Genomic DNA, 12355 nt, shown 5'->3' with positions numbered 1-12355 from the left:
ATGGGGTGAGAGGCTGAACTGTTCAACCCTCTAATCATGTGGGTCGTTTTCCTGGCAACCAGCCTCATCGCTAAGCTACCTAAGGGCCCTCCAGGACCTGTCTGCTTAGCCGCAAATCAGTCATGATTGGAAGGTCTGAATAACAAAAGTCACTCCTGTCACTCAGGAAATTCCAAGGGTTTTTTGAAGCTCTGTGTCAGGAACAAGGGACAAAGACCGAATCTATTTTTCTGATGATAATACCCCCCTATTCATCTCGCATTTCCATCACTTCGCCTCGTCCATCAGGGTGTAATTACCATATGATTGCTGGGGTGGAATTGTCGTCATCACTGGGGAATGGTGATGGTTCGAAAGCAATTTTAAAGGAAGTGGTCTTGAAGCAAATTATGCCATAAGCATGACTAAAAGGCTATTTTATGAAATGCATTGAAACAAGAGAAATGAGATGCGTCGAGAGGGAAATGAGATGGAAATTTCTGTTTTCCCGATTATTGTCTCCCTCGTCTCTGTTGCATTATTACTTGTCACATTGCCCCTCTCTACTGAGCTTCGTTACCAGGAGTGTCAAGGACGCCACATGACCAATGACCACGCATGGGACATGTTATTGGGAAAACAGTGGCAGGAACTGGAATATTCCTGAGAAGAAGGGTAATGTCGTACAAAAACACCCAGCAATAAAAGGTGGACCACACCAAAAGGAAGGGCCAATGAAAGGAAGGGCAAGCAGAACCATAATGTTCAGGAAATGTCCTGATAGGTGTGACAGATCTGAAGAAAACAGTGTCAGATACTGCACTTGGAAAAATAATATAAAGGCCCGGCTGGTGTGACTCAGTGGTTGAACATCGACCCATGAACCAGGAGGCCATGGTTAGATTCCAGGTCAGGGCACATGCCCCGGGTTGTGAGTTCAATCCCCAGCAGGGTGCGTGCAGGAGGCAGCTGATCCATGATTCTCTCTCATCATTGATGTTTCTCTCTCTCCCTCTCTCTTCCTGTCTGAAATCAATAAAAATATATTTTTTAAAAGAAAAATAACATAAATGGAGCCACTTCAAAATGGAGTGAGTTTACACATTCTTGTCACACATAATTCTGCTACAAATCATGCTTTTAATTTATGATTAATGATGATAGAATAAGATATTCCATTATATTCACTTATGATAGAAATAGTTCAAATCCATCAATTCACATTTTAAAAAAAATCTGTACATTACCATTTTATCCCCCACATAGGAATTCAAAGCAGCATTATTATTTTTATTATTTCACTAGAGGCCCGATGCACGAAATTCGTGCAAGAGTAGGCCTTCCTTCCCCCGGCTGCCAGCACCGGCTTCCCTCTGGCACCTGTGACCCGGGCTTCCCTTGCAGCCCCAGCTAAATCAGGAAGGACGTCCAGAATGATGACCAGAAGGACATCCAGTCTAATTAGCATATTGCCCTTTTATTATTATAGATGGCAGTTCTTTCTATATAGAAATTATTCTTCCAACCAAAATGGTTAAATGCAACTTACCTTCTCCAGTTTGGAAAGGGCCAGGGAGTAGCAGTCTTTGGCTCGGAACTGCATGAACCTCATGTTGGCGGGGTGGGTCAGCTCGGTGATGATGCTGAGACTGGAAAACAGCCTGTGTATCAAGGAAACGCGCGCGTTACACCGACAATGCCACACGGTGCTTTAACCACCAGGCCGAACCCATATCTTGAATTCAGACACAAGAACTGACTGGAAATAGGCAGGATGTAAACAGCCTGTAAATGGCTCAAAAACAACACCTTTCTCCAGCTGCTCCTTCCGCAGATGCATTTGCTTCCGGGTGCCCGAACACGGATGCAGGCGCCTTCTAGGGGGCGACACTTCTTGTAAGAGGGGAGCCCTCTCTGAGCTCCCGTGCCATGGTGAGTTCATACCCGTCCTCAGCTCTAACTCCCTGATCTGAGTGATGAGTGGCCAGAACCTGTCACTGACCCCAGGGAGGCTGGGCCTGCTGCCTCTGGGCAGCCTGAGGTGTCTGTTCCCTGACTACCTGCCCCTTCCATCTGTCTCCACTGGGCCTCAGTCACCATCTCAGTTAAGACACTAGCAAATTCTTAAAAATACATAGTTTCAGGGTTGTCTGGGAAACTGTATGCCCTCTTGGTGAACTTAGTGGTCATGTAGTTGAGCCTCACCTGGTCAGAGCCTTTGACAACTATGATATCAGGTGTTTCATGAAATCCACCCTCTATAGGAAGAAACAGCCTGTGTATCAAGGAAACGTGATTATATTTTATTTATATTTTATTTCTTCACTTCTGTTTTGAGAACAAATACCATATTTCTTGATCTCAGTCAGCTGCAATAATTTGATTGAAATATCAACAAAACAAAGACTTCTTTTGCTGATTTTTTAAGGTTAAAGATATAATTTGTTCAGATCCTCAGTGTTTGCAATAGTTTTGTAACCTTGGGCCGGTTAAGGAAGTTCTGAGGCTCAGGATCTGTGAAGGTGGGTTGTTGTCAAGCTTAACAATGCTGTTTGGGAAGGACTTAGCTTACGGTCACCACACCATCCTCACTGGTTCTTAGCGGTGGTGGTGTGACTACTTCCCTAGCTCTTTGCCTTTTTTCTTTTTTCTCGAGTTGCTATTTCTGCTTGAAATGCACTTTCTTTCCTCCTTACTTTCTCCATCTTTTGAGATCCCAACCATTACTTCAGGTTCCTCTCAGATCTAATTGAGATGAAGTTTGAAAATTGCTCCAGGTCAGAATCATTCTCTCCACGTTGGCACCTTCGTGTTTGAGTTTTATGAGTTATGACATGTCTTGAACTCTGGTGGGTTTTATCCACACGTTAGCTCTCCTGCCAAATTGTGACAGCTAGTCAGTGTCTAATAGTGTGTCTATTTCTTTAATTATAAATCTTTGGTACAATAAATAATTTCCCAATTTCATTTGTGCATTTTTTGTTTAAGAGAGAAAAGTCTTGGTGAAGAGGGTGCTACCATAGAACTAGTTTAGCTAGAAACACCGTGTCATCTATATTCTTTCAGAAGCTCTTTGTTCTTACTCAACAGTCACCAAAGAGAACAAATTCGATAAAAGTGCATCCCCCCCGCCTCCCTCCCAGGAACTATTGAAAAATGAGAAGAGTGGCCTAATAGGAAAAAAAATCCATTGGCTTGTGGGCCGGCATAGCTCCATCTGGTAAACCCAGGAAATGCGTCTATGTGCCCAATCTCAGACCATCTGTGAGTTCCCAAAGTATTTCTTTAAGAAATATTTTAAAAGAACAGTGTCACCGTGGAAATTAATAAAGCAAACTTGGACTACTAGTAAAATTGGGATGTGAATGCCCTGTAGAGGGAGCTGTCACACTGTACACAGCTTGGCCATTACCCCAAACAGCAAGACCATGTGAACAACTGGTTTAGTTCATTCAGTTACAACCAATAGAAAAGGAAGGCTTTGGTCTACACGGTCTAAAAATATATATATAAAGTGAAATCCTTGCCTTTAAATTAGACTCTGTGCCCCAATAGAGGGAACTACACATCTTCACAATTTACCAGGCCGTGCATATTGTGCTAGGGGTGATAAATGTGGCTAAATGTTCACAGATTAAGTAGCGTCAACCACATGTGAACAGAGAGCTCGTGAGAAACATCTGGAACACTGCTGAGATATGAGGCCAGGGAAGAGATTTATGGGAAAAACAGAGCTGCAGACAAATGAATATTTATTTCATCCTTTGGGAATTTTTCTTTATGAAATACAGATTTTATCTTTCATATATATAATTCTAAATGGTTAAATCTGTGCTTACTTGGGTACTATAATCCTCTTCTAACACATGATATCAAATATAAGTATACACATGTGTGGCCAGATATTTTGAGGTCTTCGGAAGAGTAGGTGATAATATGATTAACCAGGTCATTTCCTTAATATGTGCAGGTGAAATTAGAGAGGACAACAAAATTTATGGGGTGTGCCTGTTCTTATCTGTATGAATAAGCCGAAACCATTTATGCTTTTTAAACTGAGAAACTGAACATATTATCTAAGTCTGCCACCTAGTGAAAACCTAGAACTGTTAAGTAAGACTTAATAAAATGTTTCATTGCAGTGCATTTTATATTTATAACGTATTTTTATATTCCATTATAATAGTTTATATTTAAACATTTAAATACCTAGTAGATTTAATTATGCATATTTCTGAGCCTTAAGAAGACCTACATACTTTTTGCCTGTAGAACATTTTAGATATTAAATGACATAATCAGTCTCTTTTCCCTAGGAACGAGGCTCATAATAAAGCAATAATGTAATTGAAAAATAATATAGTTTGTTCTACTTAAAACTTGTCTATAATTCATTTATGCTCTGACTCAGTGATGTTGAGTATCATTGTAGAGAAGTGTCAGATATCTATGGCATAGTTCTCTGCCTGAATTAATTCATTCAGTAAATAGCTTTGACATGACCAGTTATGCTAACCAATATAACGATGAAAAACAGACCATATACTTTCTGTCACCGGCCACTGGGAGAACTCTGGGGCTAGCTGCAATTGTGTATTAAAGCAAAACAGATAGATGACCGTAGCGGGAATTCCTGCCCCGATGAGTTTAATTAACAAAGACAGGAACATAGTGAGGGTAATAAGGTTAGACTTGGCTCTAACATGGGTACATTACCTGTCCACAGCCTTGTAATCTTTCATGCCTAGTTACCCAGGATGTAAATGCATGCCTTTGGCTGGGCATAAAACCAAAATTAGCACACAGGGTCCATCCCAAATTATGACCGCGCATGACGTTTTAGAATTTGTTATTGTTAAACTATAAAAGGACACAGATTTGATATTCTGTTTAATATATATATATATATATATATATATATATATATATATTAATTGATTTCAAAGAGGAAGGGCAAGGGAGAAATAGAAACATCAATGAGGAGAGAGAATCATTGATCGGCTGCCTTCTGGACGCCCCCTACTGGGGATGGAGCCCGCCACCTGGGCATGGGCCCTTGACCGAGAATCAAACCGTGACCACCTGGTTCATAGATTGAAGCTCGACCACTGAGCAATGCCGGTTGGGCTGGTGTTAGCAGTTTAATGTCACACAGTTCTAATCAACCCCTGGGAGCTACATCAGTCTTCGTTTTGGGGTCACATGAATGAAGATAACCTCAGTGTAAGGGCCTGGTGTTCGTTCCTTCCACCCAGAGGGAGGGGCAGCACCTCACACTGTGGAGCCAGAGGCCACTGGCGGACATTTACCTGAAAAGGGTCTGCACGTTGACGATGGTCTTGGCGTCGGCCATGTAGTCCTCCTCGGCGCTCATGGTGCTCTCCTTGTCCACCACCACCATGTTGGCAGCGAAGGTCACTCCGCACCTGAGTAAGTCATCGAGGCTTTGGCGGAAATCAACAGAGAAAAAGGCCCCTTGAGTAAATCCCAGGACGGGGAGTGGCGCTCACAGATGGCGACTGACCCCCGTGCTAGCACCGGTCACCCCCACGGGTGGCTTCCTCCGAGGTGCGCCCTGGCCGGTGTTCGTGGGGATGAACCTTTGGAGTTCCCTCTATTGAGCCACAGAGTCTAACTTAAAGCTGATCTGAGAGCTGTTGCATGTTGGAGCTCTTTACGTTTCATTAGATCTCAGCTGTCTCAAAGCATATGCATTAAGGATATTTAATAAGACTTATTAATTATATTAATAAAACATGGACAATACCCATTTGGCAGTCATAGGGTAATAGCACATGTTAACATTTTGTTTGTACAGTTAACATACTATTTTAAAGACACGTGTCTATTTTTCATCGGTAAAATGCTTTTGTGAAGAGTGAAAATGAATGTTGATGTTCATTGAGATGGTCGAGCCTGATAAAGTTATATAAATCTGGGAAGTGTTTCTTTTAAAATTTTTGTTATTTCTTTCTGTAGAGCTATGTTAGAGGTTGGAACCATAAATACATAAATAGTGCTACTCAAGACTCGTGTTTAGTTAGCCTAAAGAAGTGATGGCGAACCTATGACATGCGTGTCAGAGGTGACACGCGAACTCATTTTTTTGGTTGATTTTTCTTTATTAAATGGCATTTAAATATATAAAATAAATATCAAAAATATAAGTCTTTGTTTTACTATGGTTGTAAATATCAAAAAATTTCTATATGTGACACAGCACCAGAGTGAAGTTAGGGTTTTTCGAAATGCTGACACGCCGAGCTCAAAAGGTTCGCCACCACTGGCCTAAAGTTTTGGAGTGGGTGGCTGATTAACCTGATTTCTTTGGTTGCATTAAGCAAGGGTGCTAACCTCACCTACACGTTCTTGCAGGTTATGATAGAGTCAGCCTTTTCCCAGACCACCGATAAACACTTCGCCTCACATTGAGTGAGAAGAAAATGTTACCCTGAAAGCTGAAACTAGAAAACCGCTCTCCTGTTGCCTCTGTTTCATATGAACTAGAAAAACAGGCCGGAATTGGCTAAGAGACCATACGCGAGTGAGCGTAACAGGGTGCTAGGTACGGAGTTGCTGGAAGTCAGAGAAGAATCAGGCTGACTGATTTGCACAGCTTCTGACTTAAAACAGCAAGTGTGAAACTTAAAGAGCAGCAGTTCCTTTCAGATTCATCAACGGCACAGTCAGTTGCCTGGAGATCTTTTCCAAGTGCGAGATGGTGGTTGAATTAGCCGGGTTGGAGGGAAGTGTCTTTCCCCCACAGGACGGCAGGCTTTCTTACTCTGTGATCAGGTGAGAGGGTATTACCAAAGCTTTGAGTCCAAGATCCCCAGGAGTGGTCCAGAAAAAAGACTGCGCTTGAATCAGGAACAATGTTCTGTGGCAGAGATTTTATGGCTAAAACTGTGGAAACAGAATGTTATTCCAAATAAATTTTCTATGGTGAGAGGGGCCAGGACCCTATCATCCAATCAACATGATGACTGAGCAAAATCCCTACCAATACTTTACTTAGATGTTCTTTTTATCTAGGAAATCCATCATAATTGTTCTTACATCTATTAAAGTGCATTAAAGAAAGAAAGAAGCCAGTGAAAAATGAATGTGGCCTGGTCCCTATGGACTGTAAAAGTTATGCCTTAGATCATATGCCTTCAACCTGCCTTATTATCATTTTAAATCACGTTCTGAAATTTCAGCTCTTAAAATCTTTTCTCCACCATTAAAAATAAAAATCTCCATTATTATATAGGAGAGGGAAAAGAGAGGTGGGAGGTGAGCTTGACGACAAAAAGATGTATGGGTAGAAGTTATGATAGGAAAGATGACTATTTCATCAGCAATAAATCAATGAAATTGAAATTTGACCAAAATTCCCCTAGGAGAGAACCTGTGCTGGAAAGCTAGTCCCTATACCTTAAAATAGTTAATTCCACTCTCAACATACTGGCTGCTGCTGTTCACATGTCATCTTGGCAAATAATGTTAGTAATTATTATTAAATATGAGTTTAAATGTATTGAAACAATTTATAAAAATCGAATGGCATTTCTGAACCCTGTAGAAACATTTCTGTTATGTTTTAACTTTATCATTTTTATATTAACTTAATATTGCATTATATTCTTGCTTCCTTTTTTTAACTAGGCTGCCAAATTATTCTTTTTTTAATTATTTATTGTTTATAGTATTACATGGGTCTCTTTTTTTCCCCCATTGCCCCCCTACCCCCCCACCCCAAGCACAAGCCCTCACCCCCCTGGTGTCTGTGTCCATTGGTTTTGCTCATACGCATGCATACAAGTCCTTTGGTTGATCTCTTACCCCCTCACCCCACCCCGCCTTCCCTCAGAGGATGTACAGTCTGTTGGGTGCTTCTATGTCTCTGGTTCTATTTTTGTTCTTATCAGACTTTGTCCCCACACCCTGCCAACAAAGTTACCTTCAGCGTGGCTGTTTTGCACAGTTCGGCCACCAGATGGCAGCCGAAGAAAAAAGTCAGTATGGATGAAAAAAGTTCCAGACAATGGAATGGCAAAGCTTCCCTTTCTAGCCTGCTCTAGGACTTCCTTTCAGGGAGAGCTAGAAGGTGGATGTTAGAGTCTAAAGGAGTGTTTGTGAGTGTGTTGTAAGTCATTTGAAAGGTTTTTAGATTGTGTTTGTTAAGAAAAATCTCAAACAGAAGCTAAAGAGTATACTATTTAGTGGACCCCGAGGGACCATTCACCCAGCTTCAATAATTATCAACTGGTAGGCAATCCTCCTTCATCTCTCATAGGAATTAGATGCTCTCAGTTCTTCTCCTCACATACATACTGTTACAGAGGAATTCGGGTCAGAGGTACATAGGCAAAGACGGATGGGCGGTTCATTCTCCTTTAAATAGCCTGTTCTTCCCATGAATTCTAAGTGAATACTATCACTTCAGAGAAACATTACTAGTGACAAAATGTGGGACATGTTCATGAGTTTAAGTAATTTTCATATATCTATCTACATTTTAGTTCCTTGGCATTATGACAACTGATCATGTAAATTTTATTATTGTAGAGTGGAGGCTAAATATATGTCACTCTGTTTGGTCTTCAGTGTACCCACAGCCAATAAGTACTTTCAAAGTTACAGAACTATTTTTTTCAACAGGGCAAAATGTAAGCATAAAACTCTCAATTGAGAAAGTTAAACATTTTATTTTGAAGGCTCTGGTTGACATTTTTTTAAATAAAAAATTAACACATGTTATAGGAATATTAGTTGTTATTATCTTTTAGTTCTTATATTTTTATAATGTCATATTCATGTGTGTAAAATAATTAGTATTTTCATATGGAAGCATTGCACACATTTGACCTTTTAATTAACAAATTTTTAGAAATTATGAGCTCGGATATATGTTACTAGAATAAATTCTTGAGGAAATGCTCCAATTTATAAGTCGACTTAAAATGAGCATTTCTGAATTATTTGGAAGGTTTCCTGAAGTTAGGATAAAGGTATTAATGCATCACAACGCTGAACCTTTGGGTTTTTCTCAACCAGATATCAAAAGCAATAATGCTGTTGCTGTAGACAACACAGAACTGAGACAACTTTAGAAACTTGGCAAACATCAACAAAATCAACATGCAGCAAAATTTGCTTCAGTTCAACCACAGAGGACCGCTAGGAAGTTGGACTACAAGATGAACACCACACAAGACCGTAAGCTCTACATGCAGGATACGTCATCTACGTGAAACTACATGGCCAAGTCCACTCATCATGCAACACGGGCCACAGCACAGGACGAACCACGGGACACCACACCAGTTAGCGTGCCACAGACTTTGTCACCTACTTGTCAATAGAGCCCACCATGTAGTATACCATTGGGAACCAACAGATTGCATCCAGAAAATGTATATCTGGCCTGAGTGGCAGATGGGTTACAAAATGAAACACAAGGTCACAACAGGGGCAACGCCACCAGGGAAAGGAAGTGGACTTAGTTTGCATTTCCAAAACCAACACCATTGACAAGGTTAATTTTGGGTGCTTCCCCCCACCCTTTAATAGTCATTAGCAAGTGTCATTGGTACTTGTGATGAGTAACATAATGCAATCAGAATTATAAAAACAAATGTTCTGCTTTCTGAATCAGAAACATGATGGCAGCTGATTTCTTTGTAATATTGGAGGCCACATTGCAAAAGACCAGCCTCTGCAGGGCAACAGGCACCTCATTGTTGCAGAAAGGACTCCATGGAACTTCCTGGAACATGATTTATTGGTCTTTCGTTTTTTGTTTCCTCATTTTTGACCAAAGGAACAGAGGACAGCAAATAAAAACGTTCGATACCACTTTCGGGAAGTACTTGGGAGCTAATACATTTTACAACCGGCCCAGTCATCCTAACCCTTTCAAAGAAAATCAAACCCCATAAAAATTATCTAACGGGCAGGGAATAGTGGATTGCAAAATCTCAGTCATCAGGAAAGCAAAGGAGATTTTTAGTGCAAAATAATCCAAAATCAAAATACAACTCTTGTTTCTAAAAAAAGGTGCCCAGCTGGTGGCTCAGTGGTTGAGCTTCGACCTATGAACCAGGAGGTCAGGGTTCGATTCCCAGTCAGGGCACATGCCCGGGTTGTGGGCTTGGTCCCCAGTTGGGGGCATGCAGGAGGCAACCTATCAATGATTATCTCTCATCACTGATGTTTATCTCTCTTTCCCTCTCCCTTCCTCTCTGAAATCAATAAAAATATTTTTTTAAAAAGAACAATGTATTTTTTGCATATATCAAAAGCCTATATACTAGGTAATGCCATATAGTTGAGAAAACAATGAACTATGAATTGCATAGAAGCTTATAGTATATTATGGAGATATCTCTGTTTTGAGAAATTTCTGTTGATAAATTTGAAAGGCAGAGACAAGGCCACAGAGTCTGTCCTCATCCCGTTTATCCTGAAATTTGGATCACTTGGGAATTTAAGAGGAGAGTTGGAGGGTCCCAAATATGCTATTGACCTCAAGGCCATCTGCTACTAATTTTGAATCACAGAGAGGGATATTATACTTTTAGGATGTAATAAATTTGACAGTAACATTCAGTGACCTATATTTACATTTGCAGAAGGATTTTGCAATGCTCGAGTAGTCGAATTTCACAAAGTATATCAGTCCAACCTTTTCAAAGCTCATGAACACGGTGAAGCATGCCTTATTCATGTTGTTATAAAATGTATGCTCTGACAGTGGAAGAACCGAAGTCATGGCACAACATAAAAGATGGATCATAAATATGCTTCTCTGATAATTAACGGTTCTTTAGAAAGACAACAAAAGTGTCCAGTTTGGGCAGAGTTCTTCTAGGCTAGTTGATTAATTAAAGAAAATGACTGTAATTTGGTGGCATGTGTCCCACTGGTATAGACTGATGACCACATGCAAAAAAAGTTTTAAGTAATGAGCTCAGTATTCCAGCGATGGTTTAAATCGTATTTGTGAAATACAATCAAATCCAGTGATTATTTTGTAGCATAGCACTGATTATATCTCCCAATGAATCACGTGCCATAATGTGTCTGATTTAAAATATTCTGAGCAGCCGAAACCGGTTTGGCTCAGTGGATAGAGCGTCGGCCTGCGGACTGAAAGGTTCCAGGTTCGATTCCGGTCAAGGGCATGTACCTGGGTTGCGGGCACATCCCCAGTGGGAGATGTGCAGGAGGCAGCTGATCGATGTTTCTCTCCCATCGATGTTTCTTACTATCTATCTCTCTCCCTTCCTCTCTGTAAAAAATCAATAAAATATATTTAAAAAAAAAATAAAAATAAAATAAAATAAAATATTCTGAGCAAATTGAAAAAAATTATTTTTTAGATAACACTAAAAACTCTTCATCTTATTCTTGTATTTACTTGTAAACATACTTACGGGTTATCCAACAGCAGCACTATGGGGTTGAGTTCTTTCTTTGGTCTATAATAAGCCCTGAGAGGAACAATAAAATTATACAATCCATTTCCAGCTGTTTCAGCTGCAACTATAATTAGTTTATTTTTGAATCCATAGGCTTTTGCGTCTTCATAGTAGTTATGCTGGCAACTCTACAGGAGAAAAATCATGCAAAAGAAAAGCCAATTTTATACCCTGCTAAAATTGGATGAAAAAAAATGTTAAGATACATGGCTATGTAAAATTAATCTAACCCTAGTAAATCATTTATTTTCTAACAAATTTGAAAATAGTTACATTTTTCTATACCCAATTCTCCAGCATGTTTCAGAAAATAATGTGTGTTGATCAGACAAATAAATTGCAGGTATATAGCTTGATGAAGAATAAACAACACCCACATACACATGTTCTATTGTAAAGTAAACTTGCCGCTACATCTACATTTAAAAATTATCCCAATGTATATGTCTATCAAAACAGCACATTATATACTGCAAACATATGCAATTTTTATGTGTTGATCATACTTCAGTGAAGCTGCAAAAAATCATCTACCCATGATTTTCATCTCCACAAGTATAGTAATAATATAATTATAGAACCATGTAGCCCTAGCATGGAATACCTGAAGGGATTTTATTGTTGTTGGATATGGAGAGTTCACAGGTTCAGGATTCAGACACCTCTGTTTTGCTCTTTAAAAACATGACTGTCAGACTGGCTGGCATGGCTCAGGGGTTGAGCATTGACCTATGAACCAGGAGGTCACAGTTCTATTCCTGGTCAGGGCGCATGCCCAGGTTGTGGGCTCAATCCCCAGAAGGGAGCGTGCAGGAGGCAGCTGATCAATGATTCTCTCTCATCCTTGATGTTTCTATCTCTCTCTCCCTCTCCCTTTCTCTCTGAAATATATATATATTTCTGACAGA

General features: G+C 40.0%; 1 protein-coding gene across 4 annotated transcripts in view; it reads right to left on the bottom strand.

Moving 5' to 3' along the window:
• Window positions 1–12355, bottom strand: part of KCNT2 (potassium sodium-activated channel subfamily T member 2) — a 128456-nt gene that overhangs the window by 15955 nt on the left and 100146 nt on the right. For 3 of the 4 annotated variants that reach the window (XM_070401228.1, XM_070401230.1, XM_070401231.1), the window contains exons 19-22: window positions 11403–11575; window positions 9320–9391; window positions 5289–5423; window positions 1529–1640 (exon numbers count right to left, since the gene is read on the bottom strand). In XM_070401228.1, coding sequence (XP_070257329.1) covers window positions 1529–1640; window positions 5289–5423; window positions 9320–9391; window positions 11403–11575 — 492 coding nt within the window. The remainder of the gene's footprint in view (window positions 1–1528; window positions 1641–5288; window positions 5424–9319; window positions 9392–11402; window positions 11576–12355) is intronic. The other variant, XM_070401229.1, reaches the window with a different exon arrangement.

This window comes from Myotis yumanensis, unplaced genomic scaffold (genome assembly GCF_028538775.1).
Source record: "Myotis yumanensis isolate MYYU_CA2020_CCGP unplaced genomic scaffold, mMyoYum1.0.hap1 SCAF_22, whole genome shotgun sequence".
NCBI classification, from domain to species: Eukaryota; Metazoa; Chordata; class Mammalia; order Chiroptera; family Vespertilionidae; genus Myotis; species Myotis yumanensis.
The sequence above is the reverse complement of the archived record's forward strand: the minus strand, read 5'-3'. Positions and strand labels throughout refer to the sequence as shown.